The sequence below is a fragment of the Phoca vitulina genome, unplaced genomic scaffold (assembly GCF_004348235.1).
Source record: "Phoca vitulina isolate PV1807 unplaced genomic scaffold, GSC_HSeal_1.0 scaffold13, whole genome shotgun sequence".
Lineage (NCBI taxonomy): Eukaryota > Metazoa > Chordata > Mammalia > Carnivora > Phocidae > Phoca > Phoca vitulina.
In genome coordinates this window covers 28,540,748-28,564,285 of record NW_022589716.1, presented here as the reverse complement: position 1 = coordinate 28,564,285, position 23,538 = coordinate 28,540,748, and the positions used below count along the sequence as shown (strand labels likewise).

General features: G+C 38.5%; 1 protein-coding gene across 2 annotated transcripts in view; it reads left to right on the top strand.

The window, feature by feature from the left end:
- The window catches only part of SHQ1 (SHQ1, H/ACA ribonucleoprotein assembly factor), a 96,044-nt gene that overhangs the window by 23,874 nt on the left and 48,632 nt on the right, over nt 1-23,538 (top strand). For both annotated transcript variants that reach the window (XM_032411769.1, XM_032411768.1), the window contains 3 exons: nt 8,238-8,392; nt 10,185-10,238; nt 12,739-12,862. In XM_032411769.1, the coding sequence (XP_032267660.1) occupies nt 8,238-8,392; nt 10,185-10,238; nt 12,739-12,862 (333 nt within the window). The remainder of the gene's footprint in view (nt 1-8,237; nt 8,393-10,184; nt 10,239-12,738; nt 12,863-23,538) is intronic.

Sequence of the window (23,538 nt, the reverse complement as noted above, 5' to 3'; positions counted from 1 at the left end):
ATGAAGTGGAATATAGAATCTCCTCACTCCAAATTCCTCTTCCTGAAAGTAATCACTGTTAACAATTTTGGGGTGTTTGCAGTGCATTTACCCACATCTGAATATTTGCTGTAAGAAATTTATACGCACAGACTCCTACGCACTCTGTTCTTCCTTGCTTTCTCCAGTTTGTAGTCTATGTTGTACATCTTCCATATTGGTACTTAGGGCTCTACCTGAGCTTCAGTGCCTACCTAGTATACTGTTGTATATACAAGTGCACATTTGGGCTCTTTACTACCGATGGATCTTTGGATTGTTTACAGACTTCTGCAATGGCCTTCTTTGGCCACTCAGTCTAAAGTAGCTACAGGTCTGTTGCAGAACAGTATTTTGATTCTTTGTGTAGTAATGCAGTAGTCTGTCATTTGCTGTGTTTCCATTGTCTAGCATAGTGCCTGTTATAAGTACTCAGTAAATATTTATGGAATAAATAAATACTGCTGTCAATACTTCTGTAGTTCAGTTTTGTTAAGAGTTTAGGTGATTTCTACCAGATTGAAAAATTGCTACTTTAATCTTTTATAATTGACTCTACTGCAGAAGAGAAACTCATTTATAAATAATGACTCTTGTTACATTGTTTTCAACAAATCCTTCGTTTTATATTTGATTTGAGTTTAAGACTCTTTCAGAGACTTCCCACATTATATTGACAAATTTTCAGGTAGAGGATTGCTAACACAATTTAGATAGGTAATTATCTATGCAATGTAGATCTGTTTGGAAAGCTTGCTCACTCTGAAATCATCAAGGTTATCTAGTGGTCTGAATCAGTTTCCCCAATTTCAGTGCAGTATTTTAATGAGGTGGTGTGGGTGGAAATTGGTGGTTGTGCAGTTTTCTGTCCACAAGGGTGAGCTAGTTGCCCTAAAAATCAAGAAAAGGCATTCCCTTTGATTTAAATTCTAACTCGCTCTTCTTTGATCAATTGTAGCTTGTTCTAGGTCCTGTTTCCTGTGAGAGCCAGCCTTTGAGTTAGGTTAGTTCTCTGTGTATAATTTTAACAGAAGATTAAGCCAGGTCATTGCTTTAACCACTGCCCCTTCTATCCCTTCATCTACATCCAACCCAAGGCATGTACCCCAACTGGTGCTTAAGGAACAGTCATAGTCTACTAAGCTAGTATGGTGATTCATTTTAAAAATCACCTTTTAAAATACCAAGGACATGTGATGTAAAGTAGAAGAACTTGAGCTCTGTGTTGTTGTACAGAGAGTACCTTTTCCACATGTGCCAAGTATAGGGTTAAGGATGGGATAGAAGCTAAAGATGGGGCTCAGGCGTTAATGCCTTGCTCTGCCACAGGCTAGTTGTGTGATCTTGCATCTTTGCTGGGTTGCTGCCTACCTCATAGAGTTGTCTTGATGACTGAATGAGATGATATACTTAAAATCCCTAGCATATTGGAAATGTTAAAGATTATTATTGTAGAGTAAAATCATTGGCAGGAGAGCCAGGAATTGAATGGCTTCTCTGTGAAATTAAGATTGTTGTACATTTATAAAACTTTGAGGGGAAGGTTTTTTGTTAATGAGATTTTTCTTCCTTCCCCCCGCCCCACCCCATTCAAGTATTTGAGACACCTAGAATTGGGAAAATAAGTTGAAGTGTGTCAAACCAGATTACAATATGGGAGAAAGGGAATCAGCGAAGAAATAAACCTTGAAGTCCTCAGCCTACTCAGGGAGCATGCTACTGCTGGATTTTCCCCTCCACTTCCTCTTTGTTCTGTGCCTCCCAGGTCTCCTTCCTTTCTGTGTCACGCCGTTGGGGTGTTTCTCTTTTGTGCTCCCTCATCAGCCGTTGCCAGGCAGATAGAACAGGGCAGGTGAGGGCTTCCCTTTGATTCATCCTTGTCATAAAATAGTAAGCTGGATTGTTTCGAATTCCAGATAAGGCTTCGATGGTGAACTTCGCTCCCTGTCTCTGCCTCGGTTGTGATTCCTGTCATTTTCATTGTAGCCCTGAGTTATAACATGGAGACTTTTATTAACATCTTCAGTAATGATCCCAGTCTTCCTCCCCCGAAGGCTTGTAAATGGAAGTGTTAAAACGCTGTGCTCCCCGTGAGCTCTGGTTTCATGAGGACGGACTTACCACATTTCCCATGTTGTCTTTCAGCGGTTAATCTCAGCCCAAGAATCTTGGCACATGGTTGCTTGCTGTGACACCACATAACATTTTTAGTCCGTGAACTTCCTAGCAGGGACATCCTGTTTGGCACCAGTGAGGCCGTCAGTGTTTGTAGAGCTGTCAGTGTCAGCTTTGAAAGTTGTAGCCCTGCAGGGCTACCCATTTAGGCGAAAGGTTTGAATGCAACACATTTTCTTCTGGTTCCCTTGATCGGTTTCCAGAAAGTATACAATACAATCGACAGATTAGCATTCCTCTGAGAGGAGCCAGATCAGAGATTGTTTAATTGTTGACCCATGGAAGACAGAGATATTTGGGAGGGGGATTAAGAGAGAAGGAACGATTTAAAAGTAACAAAACTAGAAAATGTTCTAAGTGAAGTAAGAAGGTCACTTCCCATTTTGATGGGAGCCCCTTTGCAGTCGTCAGACATATTGATTGGGGTTTTTAATGTTGGGAGGTGGTCCTGGGCCATTTGCATCATGCTTGGGCACCAGTTTCTTCCCCAAATGCATTGAGCTTTCAGCTGCCTTTGTTTGACTGTAGATTATTTATAGAAGTATAATTAACCGAAATGTTGTGAACTATATAGCAGAGCTGCTTTGTAGTGTAGCGAAGTCATACAAATGCTTGACAAATGTTACTCATGGTGGCAATCATCCAACTATTGTTGGCACTGCATCTGTACTTCTTCCCATTGCTGCTGCTTGGTTAGACCTGATTGTGTGCAAACCTCCCCAAGTGCCCCTTTGGCTGATACGATTTACAGCTCCAATAAAAAAAGGCCTTGGGGAGCTCAGACTTTTGGTTTCTGTAGTGATTTCCTATTTTGTTGATATTGTTATTTATCATCTCTGGTTTCTTTGCTTGAATTTCAGAATTTATATCTGTGTATTTATCAATGAACTTTTCAGGCCAAAATGGGACTTGAAAACAATAAGAGAAAGGTGGTATATTTTAAGGAAAGGCTAGGGGCACCTAGCTCCAAGAATTCAGAAGAGGACATTCCAGTAGGCTTTTCTTACAGATACAGTCCCCGACGGTGACCTGTAATATGGGAAAGCCCTTACTTCTGGGTGATGGAACATGAGAACCTGTAGTTCCCAGGTCAGCCTTTACAAATTATTCAGCATATATACAGATGTGATTACTTCAGAATGAAGGAGTGAACATTTAGATGAGTTAATGTGTTATTAAGTGGTTCTGGGCATGCTTACCTTCTGATTTAGAATTATCTGGAAGCAGAAGTCCTTATTAGTCAACTAGGATAAAGGCTTTTCTCAGGTGTGATAATATCATCATGAACACCTGGCACTTTCTTACTAGCTAAAGTAATGAACATCTCAAAAACGACACCTTGGGGAATATTGTCTCAAACCTTATGAAATACTAGGGGACTTAAAATACTTTGTTAGGTGTTCTTTCTTCGGCAGTGAGTATGTGCCTTCTTAAATTTTCCTTACATCAGATTGCTTTAATTGAACGGAGAGCTTCTATTTAAATTAAAGGATCTTCATATGAGCCCTTTAATGAGACATTCAATACCTATTTTATCTGTCTTAATTAATTTTGTTTCCAAATGTCAGTCTTTAAAAAAGGCTTTACCGGACACCTGCCTGCATTAAGTTTGAAAGTATCCACATTTCTGGGGCATCTGGGTGGCTCAGTCGGTTGTGTCCTAACTCCTGATTTCGGCTCAGGTCATGATCTCAGAGTCCTGAGATGGAGCCCGGCATCGGCCTCTGTGCTGGGCATGGAGCCTGCCTGAGATTCTCTCTCTCCCTCTCCCCCTCCCTGCATTCTCCCTCTCAAAAAAAAAAAAAAAGTACATACACATTTCTTTATGGCCAGCAAATTACGTAAATGCATTCTCATAGTTATTTGTCATTTATGTAAGCAACACTTGTGCAGATTTATTTCCTTTATCTTCTTCAACTTTTTAATCATAAGATTTCTAATATCATTGAAAAAATGATTACATATATATATTTCAAGACCTGTATTTTTGCATTAAGTAAATTTTAATGAGTTAAAGGAGTATTGCTTCTAGTAATTTCCAATAACTGTATTTAAGATTCTTTCCCCCAGAGGATAGACTGTAAAACTGCTGGAAGGAAGCCTTTAAACAAAAAGAAGCCGTGTTAAGGGGAAGGCTCCTAAGAGAGGACTGAAGTGGGTTAGGGAACTCTGTGAGAAGGGGCCAGCATGTGTCAGTAATCATATTCTGTCTCTTCTGGCTTTTACCCAGTTGTGAGGAGCAGAAGGGCAGTTTTTGTTGAGCAGAGATAGAAAGGGATGGGGTAGCTAGCTATCGAGAGCGTGATCTGGGAATATTAAAAAGGCAATTTAGGGGCGCCTGGTTGGCTCCATTGGTAGAGTGTGTGATTCTTGATCCCGGGGTCATGAGTTTGAGCCCCACGTTGGGCGTGGAGCCTACTTAAAATTAAAAAAAAAAAAAAAAAGGCGATTTAATAATTTTTGGACTCCTAAAAGTTAGCATCACAGCCAGCCAGGTGTTTTTGGTTAGTCCTCCTCCCCTGAGAGGCTTCTTGAGTTGGAGCTGGGCATAGGAGTGCTCAGGTAGTGACTGCCGTAGAGACTACCTTTTCTTTTCCTTCTTTGCCACTGGGTGTAGTCATGTGACTAAGTCCTGGGTGATGGGAAATGAGTGGAAGTGCTATGTGCGCTGGATCAGGTCTTTAGAAAGAAGGTGATTGCCATCTTACTCTGCTTTCCCATTGCTTAGAAAATGGTAAAAACCTGGAGCAGCTTTCTTAGATGCATAGATGGAAGTCATATGATGGGATGCTGATGCTTCACCAGTCCTGGATCATTCACTCAGAATAGCGTGGGAGAGAAATATCTATCTTATATAAGTCACTGTATTTTGGGTTCTTTTTGGTTAGCAGTTTAGCCTGTCCTTACCTGAATATAATGGGCAATTCTAAACCCTGGAGAAAGAGCCTTTTAAAGTTATTTTGGGATTAGGTTGATAGGAAGCCCTGGAACTGGAAGCTGGATGCTCCTCTTTATCAGGCTTAAAAACTTTTTAAGTGAATTTGAAGGTGATTGTCTGATAGGGCATGGAAGGGAAATTAAGGATTACTTTTCAAAATAAGAGATGGATAAAATTTTTATTTGGAAGTAACTTAAAAATACTAGATGGTTGAGTTTCTGTAGAAGTCACTTGAAGACAAGTAGTAGGCCATGTTTTACTTACACTAGCTAGGAACTGAGTACATGTATGTAGTTATCTGTTAACTCTTTCTGAAATCTTGCTTTAAGACAAGATGTATTTTACTTCGTATGTATGGTAACCGATAATGCTCGTTTTAATGTGAGAAAATAGATACTTGTTGGCTTGCCTGTATTGTAGACATCAAAGGAAACTTAGAAGGAACTTCAGTCTTACACTTGCTTACCTTACCAGTGTAGACATAACTTTTTTTTTTTATCATTAGCGTTTATTCAGTACTTTAATTTTTTGGTCTGGGTGGCCAAACATTGGTCAAGATGGTATGTGAAAAGAAATAGATTTTCTCTCTCCTCTCGGTAACTTACTGGAAATGGGGGAAAATGTTGTATTTACAAGTCACAAAAGCTGAAAATGCTTGGAAGTAATTTTTAGCAAGAAAAGCAGCACATCTATTTCATAAAGTTGGTGGTTCAGTACAGTGAGAAAAGATGGATTACTGACCAGACTGTGGTGGCACCATTAACTATTCATCTGGAATTAGCCAAAATCTTAAAACATGAAAAAGTAACTTTCAGATGGATTAAAGACTTACATTTTAAAAAGGAAACCGTAAATCTTAAATGAGAGGGGCACCTGGGTGGCTCAGTCGGTTAAGTGTCTGTCTTCAGCTCAGGTCATGATCTCGGTCCTGGAATCGAGCCCACATCAGACTCCTTGCTTAGTGGAGAGTCTGCTTTTCTCTCTCCCTTTGCCACTCTCCCTGCTCTTGTGCATGTGCCCACTCTTTCTCTTTGTCTCTCTCTCAAGTAAATAAAAAAAAAACACACACACACACAAAGAAAAGCTGAGAGGCTTCGTGTACAATTTAGGGGTTGGGGAAATCTTATCAAAGGCTGTAAATTCATAATCTGTTTTTTTAAAAAAGATGCACATATTTGGCTACACAAAAAATAATTCATTGGCAAAAGATCCCACAGACAAAGTCAATGAGGATGTTGTAGATTTGGAGATATGACAAGGTGTCTTTCTATAACTGTGAGTTCTTAAAAATTTGACAAGACAAGCCATCCAATAGAAAAAAATGGGCAAAACACATTTAAATGGTTCATTCACAGGTTGCCAACAAACCTATAAAGTAATGCTTGAAGTTTAGCATTTAGAAAAATACTAGCTGCAGTAACAGTGATCTATCATTGTATTAGATTTCTCTTGCTGTATAACAAATTACCACAAATTAGAAACTGTTCTAATTTGACTCAGTTTCCTTGGCTCAGGACTCGGGCTTGCTTAGCTGGGTCTTTGCTCAGGATCTTACCTGGCTGTAGATAAATTTGGCTATTCTTCTCTTTTCTTTTTTAGTATGTTTTGGTAGCTAAGTTCCTTTCTGGAGCTCACGGTCTTTTTCCAGGCTCACGTGATAGCTGGCAGAATTCGATTCCTGCAGCTGTTGAACTGAGATCCCCATGTCCTTGCTGACTGTCAGCTGGGGGCCACTGTCTGATCTCAGAGCCCCCCACAGCTTGCTGCCACACAGCCCTCTTACAACATGGCATCATATTTCTTTAAAACCAGCGATGAGTCTCTGGCTCCAGTCTAATCTTACTGGGACATAATCATGGTAGTGACTGTCGTATCACCATTACCATATTCTTTTGGATAGAAGCAAGTCACAGGTTCTGCCCACATTCAAATGATGTGATTCAGTGGGTCTCATCTTAGAATTCTTTCTACCACAGTCACTTCCTATCTGTTAAACTGGAAACGAGTAGGAGAAGCTCTTAAATTTATAGCTGGGTGTGAGGGATGTGTGTAGGAAAGAGAACTTGTGTCCATGACCGTTAAAAAGAAGGAGAGTTGTACCCTCTAAATGAAGTATTTTTTTAAAACAGATGCACTTTTTAACCCAGTGAATCTACTCTTGGGAATCTATTTTATAGAAATAAAGCTTCAGTATCCAAGGACATGGGGTAAGGACATTTATGCAGCATTATTAACAGTGCAGAAAACTGGAAGCATAGTGGATGCCCATCAGTAGGGGGAGTGGTTGGATAGAGCATACTACACCATGGAATATTCTACTCCTTTACAAAAATTAGCTAAGTACCAATTGACTTGGAGAGATTTGCCAGAGATCCCGAGTAAGGTAGGCTAGATGGAGAAAAATGATCTAATTCCTTGGCAGGGGTTGGGGGGGGTGAGGTCTAAATTCCCTTGTATATGTTTGTGTGTCTGTATAACGTTATATGATAATAGAAATATGAAATGATATATACTAGATTTTTAATGTGGGGAAGGCTGTCAATGAAGATGGAGAAACGGTGACAAGCCAAAGAAGAAAAGACACACTGTTGCAAGGAACCATCCTCTTCCCTCAAGTTAAATATGTGTGATGTAACACTTTGTTTCTGTGTATAAAGAATATCAGTATACTTTGCCCTTACGTTGACTATTATATGGGAATATTCTTATTTCTTTGTGTAGAACTTTCAAAGTGGATAATGAATATCTACAGAGTGCTTTACTTAGCTATTATGTTTTCTGTTCTTGAACTGTCTTATCTTTATTTTAAAGTTAGTAGCTCCAGCATTTAGATGCCTTGAATACAGGACAGTGTAGCAAAAAAGGGGCATCTTGGAAATAAGAGATATTGTTTAGACATTTCTCCTTTATTTAGCTCTACTAGGGTTTGAGCAGATGCACAGCCCTTAGTAAAACTGTGAAGTCTAGTTTAAAAGTTCTTTCTATATTCAGAATTAAATAACTCCTATTTCTATAATCGAAGTTCTAATTTTGACAAATCCTCCACACTGGGGGTTTTACAAAACTGAATGGAACGTTTAATTTTTAAATGCATTTTTTTCTGTAGTGTCTTTTTCTGAAGAAGAGAAATACCAGCTACGAAAATTTGTCAATAAATCTTACCTACTGGACAAGAGAGCTCATCGCCAAGTGTACTACAGTTTGATTGATATCCTTCTGGCGTATTGCTATGAAACTCGTGTCACTGAAGGAGAGAAGAATGTAAGTGCCTGTATGTCTCTGCATGTTGGCATAAGTGACCGGACTAAATAAACTGTAAGGCATCACTCCTCCTGTCGAGAGGAAGAGCTGTTGTGATTAGTTATTCAGGGGGTGCTCCTGGCAGAGCTGCACATGTGTGTCGGTGGGAAGTCCCAACGTGAACGCATAATGCTTGCTTGATCTTTTCTCTTCTCTCTGGGCGTCAGTGTCTACCAAGTAGCGGAGCGAGGCAATAAAGCTGAGGGTAGAGAAAGGTTATCCTGAGCTCCCATCTCTTTAGGAGATGAGTTGGCCAAAGAAGAGAGCTGTTTCCACTTGACATTGACAAGAGGTAAACTTTACCATTCCCATTTATATCCTCTGTCCAAGCTGTCCATTAGCAGATGCAAGCTTTTTACAGAGAAAGGGAATCTGAGCATTTATCCGTAGGTGTCCCTTAATTTATACAGTAGGTATGCTTCTGAAAAAATTATATGTAAATCACATTTTTAAAAACTTGAGTCATATCTTTTTTTGCTATTGAAAGAAATCCTATAAAAGTAAAGCCTTTTATAAAGTACATTATTTCTTAAATGATCTTTTTTTAATAATATAAAATTTGTTGTATCTCTTCTTAGCCCACATTTGATTTTGTAAATGAAGAGCTAAGCTGCTTTCTTACCTATATCAGTGATCGTATATTTAAAAAAGGCTGCAAAGCCAAAAAAAGTCTTTCCAGTTAATGTGCCCCTGCAGCTGTTTATAATTGTACTTGCTCAAGGGTTATTTTCCAGCTGAGCATATGCTTTCCTTTTTTACAAATTGCACAGATAATTCATATCAGTATAAAAGGAAAAATACACATATGAAGAAAATAATTAAAACTTCCTGTAATCTCAGCCAATCAGAAATAGCTAGTGTTATGAGGAGATACATCTCTTTCAGTCTTTCATTGTGTACTTGTGTGTATGTATATTTAAATTGGGTCATGATGTATATTATTTAATCTGCTTTTCTCAACATCGTAGCATTAGCATAGTATTAGGATTATTATTTGGTATGTGCCAAATTTTCTGTTTTATGATTCTGAAAATTTCAAAGGTGACTCTTGAGATTTGCATTTGACTCTAAAATGAATATTAACGAGTGTATCGGGTATAATATAGCTGGAGATGGTTTTTGTTTCCACTCATCTTTTAAGGATACCATAATTGGAGAAAATATTTTCTTTGACAAAGAAAGTACTTCACATTATTGCTTAAGGAGATGAGTGAGGGTGTTTAGTTATGCTCGATAAAATTTACCATTTTTGATTCTTCGCATATTTGACATCATGAAGTCTTGCAACTTCAAGACCTCTAGAATGTACTTATTCTCTCACAAGCATTTTCTGAAAGGCCAAATTCTTGAGCAGCTTTTTAAGTGCCCCAGTCAGCACTTCAGCATTATCTTTGAATCCTTTGGCAGATTATTCACAGAATGTTTGGGAAGTAACTTAGTTGAGAAGGGACAGAAATTGAGGAAGCATCGCTTTGCTTTAATTTTTAGTTTCAAAGCCCCTGCTTATTTGCTCTTATGTTCTGCTACTCTTAATCAGTGGAAGAGCTTTACTTTGTGAAATCCCAAGGAAAGTAGGCAGAAACTTGCCTTTGCTAGCTTCTGCAAAGCAATTATTTTTCCTCTGTCATGATGCTTCTTAGTTCTATATGTCAATGCTACTGAGATACTAGTTGAATAAATGGGTATATTTGCTTTATTTTGGAATGACTTTACCTCTAAAATGACAATACTCTTTTCTCCAAAACAAATAAAGGTCGAATCTGCATGGAATATTAGAAAACTGAGTCCCACACTGTGCTGGTTTGAGGTATGATTTTCAGTTCCAATTTTTTAGATTTTGTTTAAAAAGTGATGTTTCTGTTGCCATTCATTTTGGTTAATTCAAGTAATTACTTGACTTTTTAAAAGTGGAAACTTTGTTATACAAGTGTTTTTTCCATCTTTTTAATAAAATTTTGATTGCATTTGTAACTCTTCTGCTAATCATAGTATACAAATGAAGCTAGGTAGGGTGTTGTGGAATTTGGGAGAAGGAGAACACACTTTGGAGGAAGAACCACACATGGTCTGTTGGGGGAGCAGGTAGGGTGGAGTTAGAGCCTGTTTGTAAGTTGGCATATATTGGGGCTCAGAGCTCAAAGTTGGGCAGCAAACCTAGGTGATAATTCTGCTAGCTGCCATTTCCTGACCATCAAGGACCGTGTTAAGCCTTTTATATATATTACCTCCCCTGTTCCTTCCAGTAAGTCTGTGAGAGAAGTATTATTGCTATTTTACAGATGAGGAAACTCAGATTATATAGTTTAAATAACTTATTTTAGGTCCTACAATTAGTATGGTCAGAGCTGATAACCCTTCTAGTATAGTAATCATTGTTTTTATATCTGTTTCATAGAAAATAGTTGTGTAAGTCTTATCAAAGGATGCTATTTTAAAATATACTAGCTCTGAACAAATTGTTGAACATCACAACAGTAATTAGAAACTTGAAGAATGTGTCATTTTAGGGGCACCTGGCTGGCTCATTTGGTGGAGCATATGACTCCTGATCTTGTGGTCATCTCTTCAAGCTCCACGGTGGATGTAGAGATTACCTTAAAAAAAGGGGGGGGGGGCGCCTGGGTGGCTCAGCTGTTAAGCGTCTGTCTTCGGCTCAGGTCATGATCCCAGGGTCCTGGGATCGAGCCCCACATCGGGCTCCCTGCCCATCGGGAAGCCTGCTTCTCCCACTCCCACTCCCCCTGCTTGTGTTCCCTCTCTCGCTGTGTCTCTCTGTCAAATAAATAAATAAAATCTTTAAAAAAAAAGAGAGAGAGAGAGAAAGAAAGAAAGAAAAGCTAGCATTAAAAAAAAGTGTCAATTTAAATAGCTGGTAATTGTATCATTAATTTAGTCAACTAGGTTTTTGGGTTTTTTTCCCAGTTTAAATCCTAAATACAGTAAATGGTTAAGTTTTAAATCAGAGTTGTTTCATGGCATCACTTTGTTCAAACAATAGATGTGAACAGGAATTGAGACATTCAGCTTTGTCAGAGAATTTTGCTACTCCAAAGAATGTTCCGTGAACCAGCGGCTTGACCAGCATCCAGGGCTGGGAGCTTGTTAGAAGGACAGAATCTCAGTCCAGACCCACTGAAGCAGAAACTGTAGCAAGGTCTCCAGGGATTCATATGCATATTAAAGATGGAGGATCACTGTTCTCTAGACTTCACTTGGGTTCTCCTTATTGCCATGATCAGCATATAATGGAGAAACTGGTTTTTGTAATGATTGCGTTGGTTACTTAGGTTGAAAACAAAGTAGTTGGTGACTAAATAATTTCATAGTTCAAGTTATTAAAATCTACATGAATAAGTTCACCTATTTATGATTTTAATTTGAAATTTTCATTGTTTTTGAGATAACTTTAGAATCGCCAGAGATGTTAAGAGCTATGTGAAACTTTTTAAAGTATTTAGTTTTTGGTAGAGTTTTTAGAAAGTTTATAATTCTATTTTTAGATAGAAGCTGTTCTTTGTCAGATACTCGATATTCTTAATCAGATCTCTCATTCATTAAGGATTAATACACATGGAAATTATTCTGCTCCCTTAGTTTTACTTGTTATATTTTAAGTTTTATATATGGGTTACATTTTTAATACAGTTTTAACCAAAATCCAATTAAAAAACAATTTTGCACAAAACTGCCTTTGTCTAGCGGTGTAAGTTTTGAATTGCTGATGGTTTCTGTTTGATACTTTTCAAGATAAAACACTTTTTTTTCAAGAAATCACTTTTCTCTTTGGTAAGTGAAAGCAAATTACTGAAGTAAATACCATGTATTTACCATGTATTACTCACGCCCAAAGGACTAAAAAAAGAAGAAGAAGAGGGAGACTGAACACACTTCACTGACAAGTTCCACATCTTTCATCTACAGTATCTTGAATGGTCCTCAAGGACAAAAACATGAAACATATATCATTTAACAATGTCTTTTATGTGCATCTGCATTTTGTTAGTGCCATGTGTTTTAGATTCATATTTGTAATTCTTAAAAGACTTTTTAAAACTTTCCTGCTGCATATGTGATTTTTAAGGAGCATTTGTGATATCTTGATAAAGTATGAGAAATGACAAAGACGTCAATTAAGTATTTTATTGTAAGGTATATAAAAAGAATCTCATTTCATGGTTTTGTATTTCTTGCGTGGCTTCATGATGATCCAAGCTTAGAGTTTTTAATTGAGAGTAGTTTCATATTTTGTTGTGTCCTTTTGTTTATGTAATATGGAAATGATTACTTATTTAAACTCTACTTCACAGACTTGGACTAATGTTCATGAAATCCTGGTGTCTTTTGGAAGACGAGTTTTGTGCTACCCACTTTATCGCCACTTCAAGTTGGTGGTGAAAGCCTACAGAGACACTATAAAGATATTGCAACTAGGTAAGATATTCTTGTGCTTGCACATTTGAGAGTGGAAAAGTTACTAGTCTGTGAGGATGTCGTGATTTTTGCTTTTCTGTGCATAAATGAGTAATGAAAATCATCAAATGCAATCACTTCTCCCCCCAGGTATATAAAGTAATAGTTCTTCTCTGTAGGTAGATAGTCACACAGTGAGGTGTGGTACTCTTTCCACAGAGATGCTGGAAGGATCAGTAGAGAAGATAGACACTGTATTCCAAACCATTTTGTATGATAGTGGATCTCATCATTCAGTATTGGAGGCCTGCAGTTTTCTGGGCACTATGCTAGGATTGTGGGTGTAATAATAAATAATAAGATATATTCCCTGTTTCTGTGCAGTTTACTGTTGTCCCGGGGGACTGTTGACAAGTAAGCAATTCCATTGTAGAGTGAAAGGTGCTCTGCCAGGGGACGAAGTGATCCCTGGGTAGGGGACACAGAACCTGGACTTGGGAGGTCAGGAAAGACTTTCCAAAGAAAAGCACAGCTACTCTGAGGACTTCTGACTATTGCCAAATCTAACCCGAAAAGACAAAGATTAACTAGTTTTAAGGATGTGGAACATTCTGAGCTCTGAACCAAATTCCAGAATGACTATCACAGCGTCATTGGATTAAGTATATAATTTCCAAGGTAATGACTTTGAAGGTAATAGCATCCTAGTTCTGGCACATTTATTTAGAAGTAGCTTTCCATCCTTTATGGTCATTTCTTATATTCTTTTCTGGGAGTCTGGTCATTCCTTTGTCCTTAGATAAAGGTACTTCTGGGGCTTAGTTTCCAGACTTTAGGATAAGAAGGGGAAAGTAAGGAAGCTCTTCCCTTTACCACCCAGGTAACATCATTGGCTTAAAAGGAAGAATCCCATCTCTAATGTTTTGTCCCTCCTAGAGGTATACCTATGTTTTTCTTTGACTTCTGTGTAACCTGTTGCCTTCTTATCCTGGGGGGAAAAAATCATGTTTGAAGTAGATTCTTTTAAGGTAAGTAATAATTCTAATTCTAAAAATGAATTATAGTTAAATGAAAGATACCTTTTTATCAATCCACTTGGATTAGGGTAGCTGTATTTTATTTTGAAGGATTGTTGTTCATAAGATTGTAGAGCTACTACCTTTGAAAAATCGATCTTTCTTAACTTTTTGGTGGGAAAGAAACTGCTTTGTTTTTTTCTCATGTTATTTCTTCCTTGCCTTCTAAGATATTTCTTGAATCCCAAAAGATTACCTTGAAAAATCAACCTACTATAAATGACTGGTTGTTGAACTTGAGTTACATGCCGTCATAATTTCTTACTTAAGTCACGTTAGATGATCTGCGCATTATTCACAGATTTAAGCAGTGAGAATGAGTTTGCGATTATCCTGTTACATCATGGTTTCCAGATGGAAAACTGGCAAAACCCCCGTGTGTGTGTGTGTGTGTGTGTTTGTGTGTTTGTGTATGTGTGCGTGCACGCACACTCACACACACAGTTGCTACTTTTTACTCTGGGAAGTAATCTGGTTCTCTGCATTTTTATTTGAAAAGTAATCAGTTCTGTGATTGCATAACCAGAAATAAATTTGATTGTGTTGACTTACATGGTAATCAATTACTCAAACGGTTTTTGTAGGTGAGAACTGAAATTGAGACTTAACTTTTCATCATTATCAATCTGACAAGAAATAGTCTTATCAGTTGTGTCTTGAGAGCCCCAGCAAACCTTAGGTAACACACTGGATGTGTGTCTGCTGAAAATGAATCTGAAGCCTCTGTTTACTGTACACAGCATCTTCTGTGGCTAATTTGGGTCATGGTTAGTTAGTGCTGAAACAGAGCTGGGTTGTCTAGAATACATGCCATAAGCTGTGGGGAAGAGGGTTGTAACCTATGTTTGTACACGTGGATGGCACGAGGATGTCATTATTGCCATTGAAGAATCTCATTTGTTTGGATACTCTGTAACTGACGCAGGGGTAGCTCTTCTGTGGCATTTACTATTTTCCAAGAATGAATTTGTGCCTGCTTATAATTCAAGATGCGATCACAGCGATCACACTTTTTATTAGAAAGGTCAGTTTAGTGTTTCCATTTTTTGAAAGTAACGAATAACTCTCCCCCTTAAGAAATATTGATCTTAACTGGAATGAGGTTTCAAAACCAGTGTAGCAAGGCTTCAGAATCTATAGAATATCTCATTATAGTGGGTTGACTAAGATGTAAGTTTTTATTTTATTTTAAGATTTGAGTTTTTAAAAGAACCATGAATTAGCTTTTCCTGACTTCACAGTAGCCTTCACAGGAATTCTTTACTGGGCCTTGGGCTAGTATCAGCGTTGTGTTTCTTCTCCCACCCCCTAAAGACTGTGTACATTCATTTCTCGCTGTTGCTATGTGTCTAATCCAAATTCCTTTAAGGGCAGAAAACCAGCTTTGCCCCTTTAAGTACTATTCTAGTGCTTAACACAGTACCTTGTGCATGGAGTTTCTGTCCCTGGATCGGTAATCTTGGGCCACATGATCATCTCTCCACTTTTTGTTTCTGTCCTATGTCTTGAGCACCTTTCACTTCTTCCCCCCTGTTCCATTCTTTTGGGAAGAAGTGGGTAGAATCCTTGATGGAAGCATCGCTTGGCTGTGGTTATAAATGAAAAAAGAGATGAAAAGAGCAGCTTTTCTTATATGCCTTGAAATTTTATTCTGTTTAGAAGTGACATAGTTTAATATTTGATATACACTTCATACAGTTTATTATTTGTACTAATATCTGCATTTCATTAATCTTTATGATGGCATTCCTCACTCTGCTGTTGCTCAGCTTTTGAACATATAATGTAACTATTATATTGAAGGTGCTGAACATCATGGGAAACTTAGTTTTCTTCTCTCAGTTCTTTGAACTCATTTTGTCTGTTCTTTTATTGTTTCTGGATGAAATATATATCCTATAAATATCATATCACATACACACCTATCTTATATATAGATACTCTGTAAATTTTTATATCACTTTAAGTTACAAGAGTTTCTTTTAAGTACTTAAAATGTCCCCTTTGAACTTGATTAAAAAAGTAAATCTTCCCTTCCCCATCTCAGGCCTGCCTTAGGTTGGGAAGCCAGCCCTGGGGAGAGGGGGCTCCTCTTTGCCATTGCAGGAAGTACTGCTTGCGTCCAGGGCCTTCCACACAGCCACCCCAGGCTGCCCCTTCCTGCTTCTCCATGCGGGGCTTTTATCAGGTGTGGGTCAGACACCAGTCTCTGTCCCCTACAATTTCTAGGGGTGGTCACTTACACTCTCTAGGGGCCCCTCTTAAAACTCCCTTTCTCTTGGTTTAGGGTGACAGGAAAATAGTCCCGTCCCGGCCCCCCCCCTTCCCCGTGGAGGGTGCTTGAAACCCCATAGCACTACAGTTTTATCCAAAGAGCTCTTCTGGACCTCTTTTCCTTAAACTCCTAGAGGTCATTGTTGGGCTGAGAGGGTCATAAATCATCAGTTTTTTTGTTAGTCTCTATAAGTTTAGCATAGAGAGGTTAGCATCTCTTTTTAAAATATGCATATACTTGCTCTTTGCTTTGTCCTTTGTGAGGCTCCTTGGAAATGAGGCAGAAAGAGTCCTGTCTTATTTTGCTAGTACAGTCATAATAACCGCATCTATCATATTCACTGTTTCCTGCGGGCCAGCGCTAGGCTCCATTCTTCAGATAGCTTATCTCATTTCGTCCGTACTGTACTCCTGCGAAGTCAGGATTACTATCCCCATTTTGCAGGTAGAAGACAGGCTCAGAGAAGTTCAGTCACTTGCCCAGGCTCACAAAGCCATTAGTTGGTAGAGCCTGGATTTGACACCAGGTCTATCTGACTCAAAGTCTGTGCCTTTTGAAGTGTTGAAATGGTTATAAATGAAATTATGTGAAGCCTGGGGTTTATTTTGGAATAATCCACAGAGGTTTGGGGGAAAGTGGGCCAGGTGCAGATGAAACGAGGTTGACCACACGTTGGTACCTGCTTGAAGTTGGGTGATGCGTATGTGGCACTTCACCATCCTGCGGTCTCTTTTTGCGCATGATTTTCCTTCATAAAAAAGTTTTTTGGTTTTTTAAGTGTGGGCTCTTAACCACTATAATTCAATGTTTTAAATTTAAGTTTATTGACCATTTTGTGGAAAACATTATAATTCTTGTTCAGACAGTTGTATAAATTTTTTTGGCTAATGAAAACATATGTTTGAAATTAGTTTTTTTGGTTGTGTATGTTTTGTTTTGTTTTTCAAAGATTTTATTTTTAAGCAATCTCTCCACCCAACATGGGGTTCGATTTCAAACCCCTGAGATCAAGAGTCGCATGCTCTACCGACTGAGCCAGCCAGGCGCTCTGGGTTCTGTTTTGTTTTTAAGTCCAACAGAAACCTACCTTTGTATAAACGTTTGAGGTCTGATGACTAGTAGTTACATGGCGGGCTGTAACCCAAGGAATAGCCTTCACGAGATTAGTTCTTGTTACCAACTAAAAGCTGGTTTTGCTTCATATAATTAATAGTCCTAACATATTAGTCATTATTGGGCTTAATAATCAATTTTTCAGAAAGGACTGTCTTGGCTCTTCTATAGATAGATATAATAGCACAATCAATGTGGAAGACAAGAAGAGCTGTAGCACAGGCTTGGGGCTGCTCTTTTTCTTTAAGAAGAATGTCCAAGAAATAGGGGTATGGCAGGTGTATTATGTGAATTCTGAGTTCTCTTGCAACCTTGGAGATGAATTGGTTTTTAGCATTTGAATTCTGGTTAGCCCAAAGTCAGTTTAGCAAGTTCTTTGTATTGACTTGTAGAAATTACCCCCAGTTTGAAAACCAAAAGATGAAATCACTAGGATTTTCCAGTGTTGATATTTATCTTTATTTATTTATTTATTTATTTATTTATTTATTTATTTATTGAGAGAGAGTGTGTGATCTCCTGCACCAGAGAGGGTTGCGGGGGGGGGGGGGGGGGGGGGGGGGGGGGGGGGGAGAGAATCTCAAGCAGGCTCCATGCCCAGCGCAGAGTCCAATCCAAGGTTCAGTCTCACGTTCTGAGATCCTAACCTGAGCTGAAATCAAGAGTCAGATGCTCAACCAACTGAGCCACCCAGGTGCCCCATCTGTATTTAATTTTTATGAGTTCCCTGTTATGGACATTTTAAAGAACTGTTAGACCTTCTAATTTTTACTCCTTAAATACATTATGTGAAATTATTTTGCAAGTTACTCAGTAATGTTGAGCAGTTACGGTGTCAAAGTGCTGAGCTGGGTCTGGAGGTATACTCGTGAATAGGGGAAGTGAGACTCACACACTCGGAGCTTAAATTCTCGTGCAGGGCGTGGAATTATACAACTCTTAGGTTTTTTAAAAACTGCATTTGTAATAAGTTCAGAGGAGAAATATACTGGATGAAAATATAAAGTCAGGGTAATGGACTAGCCTTTAAGTTGTCATTTAAAACATGTAACCTTCTACAGAGGGGAGCCTCTACCTTATTTGACTTTTGATTCTCAGTTCCTATTCTAATTTCCTGTCATTCTAAAGTACTTGTTAATTGGTTGATGAGTTCATGTATTTATCCATTCAACGGTATTTTGTCAGTACCCACTAAAATGCGATTTATTATGTGCAGAGTATCCTGTAAATACAGAGCGCTGCGGAAAGATCCATTAGACTTGTGTACTGTATTTGGGGAGTGTATGTGCTCCTAGGGGAGCTAAGATGTCCGTCAAAAACAAAACACAGTAGACGGTGATAAGTACAGTACATGAAATGTGGACAAAATAGTTCAAAAAAGGAGAGGTGCTGTTTCACTAGGAATCAGAGAAAGCTTCATTTAAGGCATGAGATTTGAATTGGGACTTGAAGGATGAGTGGTATTTAGGCACAGAAGGATGGGGGGAAGTATTCTAAATACTATGAGTGAACAGTGTGAAGAAGTTCCTAGACTAGTGTGGTTTCATCAGTGACAGTTTCGAGTTGATAGACTGATCCTGAGACTTGCCCTACAGCCTCTATATCTAGTTCCCTTTCCTGTGTGAGTTAACTGGTTCACCAGAATTGGTTTCTCTCCTTTATTATTATCGCTTAATTCCCTGCTCCCTATCCAGGAGGAAATTCTTACTCTCTGTACTCTTCCTCTCCTGAATTGTTCTTGAGCTTTTATTTCCTCGTCAATTCCCCATTGCAATTAAAATGTTTCTAAGAATGGAGCAATCCTAGTGCTTTCAGGAAATTTAAATAGCATGGAATTCAAATAAAATATTGAAGTGCCATTTGTGCCTGTTTCTGCTAATCACTTACATACCGACTAATCCAGGAAAGGAGGGCTTCCGAGCCCCAGAGCATGTGCGCTGCAGCTGAAATGAGTAAGAGGAGGACAGGGCTCTGCTGTGTGGTCATGACTGAGCCGGTCCTTGGCCTCTCTCTCCCTGGATTGTCCTGCCATGTGGCGAAGCAAATTCCTTCTACTCCCTTCTCTTCCTCAGAGCCAAAATCTGTGTCTTACAGTCTCTTAAATTGGCACATTCTTCCTAATTATCTATATTATTCGTCATTGGAGCCTTTGTAGGTTTATACATACACTGCTGTATAGAAGGATATTGTATATGAGCATAAACATTAAGGCGAGGAAAATAAAATTCCAATCATCTCCATAGAATTCCTTTTCCTCTAATAATCCTGTGGATCACTAGAATTTTAAAAAGTTGCTCTCATGATAATTTCTGGGTTACATTTATATAAAACATTCTTTGTTCTTTTAAAATACTCTGCAGGGGGCAGCATTTCCTGTATGGTTTACAAATAATAAATTGCCTTTTAATTGCCACAGATGATTAAGAGCTTATGGTTATTCTGCTACCAAAAAAAATCACTTGAAATATTGTGTTAGTGTGCTTTGGAAATTTGAGTTACATAGTAATGCTTACTGGTGGGTATAGCTCAAAATCAGCTGATCTCTTAAATAATTATTGAAATCTGCATTATATATCCAATACTGTTTGAATACTATTCAATACTATTGAATACTATATTGAAATCAATAAATAATTGAAATCTGCATTATATTTCCAATACTATTTAAGATAAGTTTTGTTCATTTCTGCAGTTTTGGAGCTGAGCAATGTGGAAAACCAGGTTAGTTATGTGGTTTGATATTATGGCTTAAAATTTTTTTCTATAGTTCGTGCCTCGTTTAATAAATCTAAAGTCAGTTTTGAGATTGTTTTTATTGATCTGAATTTTTAAGGAAGTAACTTTAAGTTTACTTTTTTTTTAAGAGGATAAAGGCAGAAAATTGTATATATTTAAGACAAATTTGGAAGAACAAAGAGGAAAAATTTTATTTGACCCTAATGAATCACATTCCTGTTGCAGAGTAATAGCAACAGGCCTAGGTGAAGTTCATTAAATAGTACTTCATATGTTATCTGGAAAACATGGAAGAATTATATTCTTGCAATTTCGAGTTCCTTTAAATAGGAATTAATACTGAAAAATGGAGACATTTATGCAACATATATAAATCAAATTCCTTCTTTGTGCAAGGCATCATAACAGAATCAGCAAAGAGTTATAGGAATATATATATGAGTTGGCCTTAGCTTTTAAGGAGTTTATTATGTAACAGTAATGGTAAGACAAAGGAAAGATACAAAATATGAGTATTTACCAGATACAAAGGAGAAAGTCCCTTAGGAAAATAACTTAACTGGACTCAAAGGCCAAATCCAAATGCATCTTGTATGACCTATGAGCCAAAAATGCTTTTTATATCTTTAAATGTTGAACAGAAAAATCAAAATAATGTTTGATGACACAATGTAAATTATATGAAATTCAAATTTTAATGCCCATAAATAAAGCTTTATTGGAATACATTCATGCTAGTTCACTTACATATTGTTTATGGCTACTTTTGGGATATGATGGCAGAGTTGAGCAGTTGAAACATTATGTGGCCTGCCGAGCCTAAATATTTACTCTCTGGGTCTTTACAGAAAAAATGATCCTACCCTTGCTCCAGATATATGTATCTAGAAGGTTGAAAGGGAGACTTTCATGAGTGAGCAGAGGTCTTTGGCTGCCTTCCGTCCCAAATACTGGTTAGTGTTGAAGGGGATCATTTCAGCTTTTTCTCTCCTGCCCATAGGGTGAGATGTAGCTGATCTAGCTAGTTCCCATAAGAGTAGGTCCCTCAACATTAGGGGAAGTGAATTGAGATGTCTGCTTGTCCAGACGGGTGAGTGAGTGACATGGCAGGGTTTAAGACAGTCGGGAGTAATGAGGCCTGTGTGAGCTGGCAACATACATGCCCCATTTGTAGCCTGTTGTTGCCATGTGGATCTGTAACATTGCCAGTTTGGGGGACTTCAAAAGAATTAGAAAGCAATGATCTTTAAGATAAAAATTTTCAAAAGTGAAAGTATTAATGATGAAGTAGAGGTTCTAAATAATATGCTCAGAGCCATTGCATGGCTGAGTGCCCAGGTCCACCTGTGTGGTCCCTAGGTTTTTCATTCCGACTCTAAGCATTCCTAGTGCTGACCTGTTTTCTCACACCTTCTTGCCCCTGCCAGTTTCCAGCTGCATTGAGGGCTTGCACCAAACCCCTGCTCTTTCAGTCCCAGTTTGAGGTTGAGTCTCAACCTTGTGTGTTTCAGGAGTAGATTGCAGAAGGAGGTAGGACATAGCTTGCATTACCTAAGTAACTATGCCCAGAAACCTTAAAAAGCAAAAAACAAAAACAAGGTAGAACCCTTACTTTTCTTTTTTTTTTTTTTTTTTAAGATTTTATTTATTTATTTGACAGGGAGAGACAGCCAGAGAGAGAACACAAGCAGGGTAAGTGGGAGAGAGAGAAGCAGGCTTCCCGCCGAGCAGGGAGCCCGATGCGGGGCTCGATCCCAGGACCCTGGGATCATGACCTGAGCTGAAGGCAGACGCTTAACGACTGAGCCACCCAGGCGCCCGAACCCTTACTTTTCTTTCCACTTACTTTATGTTGCTTTGTCAGCCAGAACCTGCTCAGGATGGAGGGGATGAGTCACAGGATTCCAGGACCTGTGACCCCAGTAGCGGGCTTTTGAGTAGAAGTGAGGGCTTGATAAGGAAGAAGCAAACAGCATAGGTCTAATGAGGTAGGCTTAGTGGTAGTTATTACTTAAAGAATGTGTGGAATTTACAAAAGAAACGAAGGAAGGTATTCCCTGAGAAAGTAGAAGGTAAGGAAAAGCAGGTAGAGGAAAATAAGAGTTAGGTCCAAGAAATGGCCAGTACTCTAGTTTGTCTGGAGGCTTGGGTTGTGAAGGGGAATTGTGGGGAAGAGGTGTGAATGGTGTGTTGGGCCAGGATTGTGGGTAGTCTGCAGTGCCTTGCTGAAGAGACTGGGTCTTACTCACTGAGGTACCACTGCAGAGTGTGGTGTTGGTCTGTGACAGGCTCACAAAGTTGGATTCATCCAGCAGTAACACCGAGGATCCAGTCATCGAAGGGGGTGAGATTAGTGGTACACACAAGAGAGGAGACCACAATTCTTACCTGAAGCCAGGTAGTTTAGGCGCAGGTAATAGGGTCTGAACTGGAGTGCCTGCGGTGGCGTGGAGGAGGAAGGAATATGGGGGCAGATGCTTCTCAGGTAGCAAGGGAGAAGCAGGTGGGGCCCTCGATCCCATCTGACCTGTTGTCCTTCTTCCCTTGTCATCTGTAATGTGTTTGCATGGTCATTGTCTCATTTCCTTCCCATAGCAGTTCTTAAGAAGTCTGCCCTCTGTTGATATGTGGAAACAGATTCAGATTAAGGATCAAACACCAGGAGCAAGGGGACCCACAACCCCCATGACCAACCCCCGTGACCGACCATGGGCTGCATAACTGTTCCACACAGAACAGTTATAATTGTTACCATTTTTACATTGCAGAGACATTAGCTAGAACTGCACAAAAATTATGTATATGTGGCTTTTTAATGATCTTTCTTTAGCCTTTTCTAATTTGGGACCAGAATTCTAAAATCTTAATTTCATAATCAGAATTCTCATGTAACCTTTTAATGCGCAATAAGCTTCCGTGTAGATACGGATGCCTAGTCATTTTTACTAAATTATATTTACTGTACATTGATTAAAATGTAAAGAAGCGTAACTCTGTATTATCAATGTGCACATCATTTAGCAGTGAACATACACTCACTGTAATACAGGGAGGGTTTTAAAAGGGCTAGTTCTTTCTCCCTTGACGTACTCATCAGTATATCAAAGCACCAGAAGGGGCTCATAAGGCTGGTAGGACTGGGTTGGTTTTTTCCTTTTATGAGCCATTTGAGGGATCCAGTTGTCTTTCTTCTTATATATTTCTTCTTTCTGACTTCATGTACAATTTTAGTTTTCCCAGTTTGAACCTAAGCTAAATCCAAAGAAAGAGAACTGTGAATATTAAGTAATATCTATTGAAAAACAGTCTCATAGTTTTAATTAAAACAACATCAAGATGAATTTATTTGAAGTTGAGCTACCAGGTATTGAGATACATTCTGTATTCATAAGGAGGAGCAGTTAAAGTAAAATTTTACCTGCAGAATTACAAAATTATGAACACTATTTTATTTATTTATTTATTTATTTATTTATTTATTTATTTATTTATTTATT